Source organism: Haplochromis burtoni, unplaced genomic scaffold (genome assembly GCF_018398535.1).
Source record: "Haplochromis burtoni strain Fernald_Lab_line unplaced genomic scaffold, NCSU_Asbu1 Contig_413, whole genome shotgun sequence".
In the NCBI taxonomy this organism is placed as follows: domain Eukaryota; kingdom Metazoa; phylum Chordata; class Actinopteri; order Cichliformes; family Cichlidae; genus Haplochromis; species Haplochromis burtoni.
This window is the reverse complement of record NW_024582774.1, coordinates 516,616-519,138: the sequence shown is the minus strand read 5'-3', so window position 1 is coordinate 519,138 and position 2,523 is coordinate 516,616. Positions and strand designations below refer to the sequence as shown.

At 42.8% G+C, this 2,523-nt stretch overlaps 1 protein-coding gene across 1 annotated transcript in view; it reads left to right on the top strand.

Moving 5' to 3' along the window:
- LOC102303940 (fibroblast growth factor 4-like) overlaps window positions 1–2,523 on the top strand; it is an 8,102-nt gene that overhangs the window by 2,125 nt on the left and 3,454 nt on the right. The window contains exon 2 of the mRNA XM_005944951.2: window positions 1,458–1,561. Within this exon, the coding sequence (XP_005945013.1) occupies window positions 1,458–1,561 (104 nt within the window). The remainder of the gene's footprint in view (window positions 1–1,457; window positions 1,562–2,523) is intronic.

The following is a 2,523-nucleotide window of genomic DNA, read 5'->3' as shown; positions in this document are numbered from 1 at the left end:
CAGGATACTTCAGGTGAATCATACGAGAAAATAAATGATCTAAAACTTGCAGCAACATGGAAAAATACAAACTACACAGGAGAGAAGATGAATGTACATGTCTATACGTATAGCAGTGACATATAAACACATGCAGGAGATGGTGTTTATGACGTGTCTCCTTAGCCTTCATGATATGAGAGGTCAGTGCTACAGGCCTGCAGCCCCTGGATGCTTCTTCTAAGGCACTGGGACCAGCCACATCATTTTCCATAGCACTGGGAGTCTCTGGAGTTGCTATGGAGGCTGACGTTGTAGAGGTGATAGAGTACTCCACACACTTAGCTAACACAGGCCTTCAGCACAGATGCTGTTTATGTGAACAAACTGAAATCAGATAATCAAACCAAAATAACAAAGTGCATATTTGTTTTTGTGTCGTGGAAATGGAGAAATATTTTAAAAGAATGAGCCTTTTGTCACGGCGGGGTGCGCCGGTGTGAGGAAAGAGGTAGACCCAGATGCAGACAGGGTGGAGACAAAGCGTAGTTTCAAAAACAAAGCGAGCCTTTATTGGCTGATTGCAGAAGAAAAACAAGGAACTAGGGAAACTAAGGAGGCTATGAACGCTGTTAACAAAAAGGCTGTGACACTCAGTGACAAACTATGAACACCGAGTAAGCTAGAAAACACAGAGAAACAATGGAGTAAACCTATGAAAACTGTGGTGAGGTTAACAGAGGATCTGACACCGACTGAGCAGAAACACATGGATTAAGTACACATAACAAATCATCAGGGGAAGCAGAATCACACGGGGAAAACAGCTGACAACAACTAACATAATGACAGGACAGGGGACGTGAAGCTAAATACAATAAACAAAAAACACAAGGATCCTTCAAAATAAAACGGGAAACATAACGAGACCCAGACATGACTCGAACTGGACAAACAAAGAAAACTTGGACATGAAACATGACAGAAACACAGAAAACTTCACACAGGGATGAGACAAATGGGAGCTTGATAAATCATGAATTAAAACTGTAACCCTGGCATGACAGAATGTAACCAGACAAACTGAAATGAAACTAGACTGAAAGGAATAAGAGAAACACCAAGAACTCAGAATACTGGCTCACATGACCCAGGACCGTGACTCCTAGTGTAAGTGTGTCTGCTTTAACACCATTGTTCATATATGTCACAAACACAAACTTTCAAAAGAAGGCCCGTGTCGACCCATCAGGGTGGAGAACATGCCAGGCTCCAACCCTAAAACAGAAAGATTGTATTAAAGTATGGTCGTTGTTTTCTGTGTTGTTGTTATGGGTTTTTCAGGTTTCATTATATGACATGAACCATTTCACTAAGAAACATAAGCATACAGGAGCTGTGCTAATCTTCTGCAGATATGCAGCAAGTGTTGACTTTACTAAGCATTAGCAACTTGTCCTTTTCATGTTTCACTCCAGCCCTGCTAGAAATTTCTCCAGTGGAGAGAGGAGTGGTGACTCTCTACGGGGTGAGAAGCGGTCTCTTCGTTGCTATGAATGACAAAGGGAAACTCTATGGCTCGGTAAGAACCTTTAACTGCTGCCGTTGTTGCACACGGGGGCTTGTGATGCATGCCGTGAGTTGGTCCAAAGCATTACACCCACGTGTTCATGCTGTAACCCTCCACCAGCCACTGTTCACTGACATTTGTAATGGAAATATTTTTGAAACGAGCGGCATCATGCTAAATGCTACAGTCTTCATGTTATCTATTAAGCCTTAAATGGGCATAAATAGTTTAAGTTATGGTTTAACTGGCAGAATGAAATGACTGCTGGATGGTGATGGTGGTCAGCTGTCCCACCGAGTGATAGAGCTAAAAATATGAAGCTTGAAATGAGCAACTTCTAATGAGGTATACGTCCAGCCAACCCCCCCACACACACACACACACACACACATTCCCTTACAGCTCCGTCTGCAGACAGTACATAGCTGAGTTTCAATCAGACGCCGATAATCTACTTTTTCACACACACACACACACACACACACACACACACACACACACACACACACACATCTGCATTTGTATTTGTTGGTTTTGAGGGAAAGTACATTAAAACAATGATACAAACTATGATTTACTGAAGTTTGTAGAACGCATCTCCAAAAGCTGATTCTGTTCATCAGGACGTAGCGTTTTGTGGGAGAAACGTTTCGTCATCATCAGGTGACGTCTTCAGTCTCAGCTGACTGCAGGTTTCAACCTTATAAACAGGACATTTGCATAATGACTGAAACCACTGAAGGAACAATGGGCTGGGAGGGCAGTTCCTAAATCTTAATTATGCAAATTCTCATGACCACTGATCAAAGCTCACTGATCAATGTCCATGAGTCCCATTCACAGAGAGTTGGGGAATGGCTGCAATCACAGCATTGTAAGATGGTGACAGATGTACCCTTAGGCCCCTCCTCCATTCAGAGATGGTCTTTCCCTTTTCACGTAAATGGCCTCCTTGACTCCGCCCTCAAACCAAA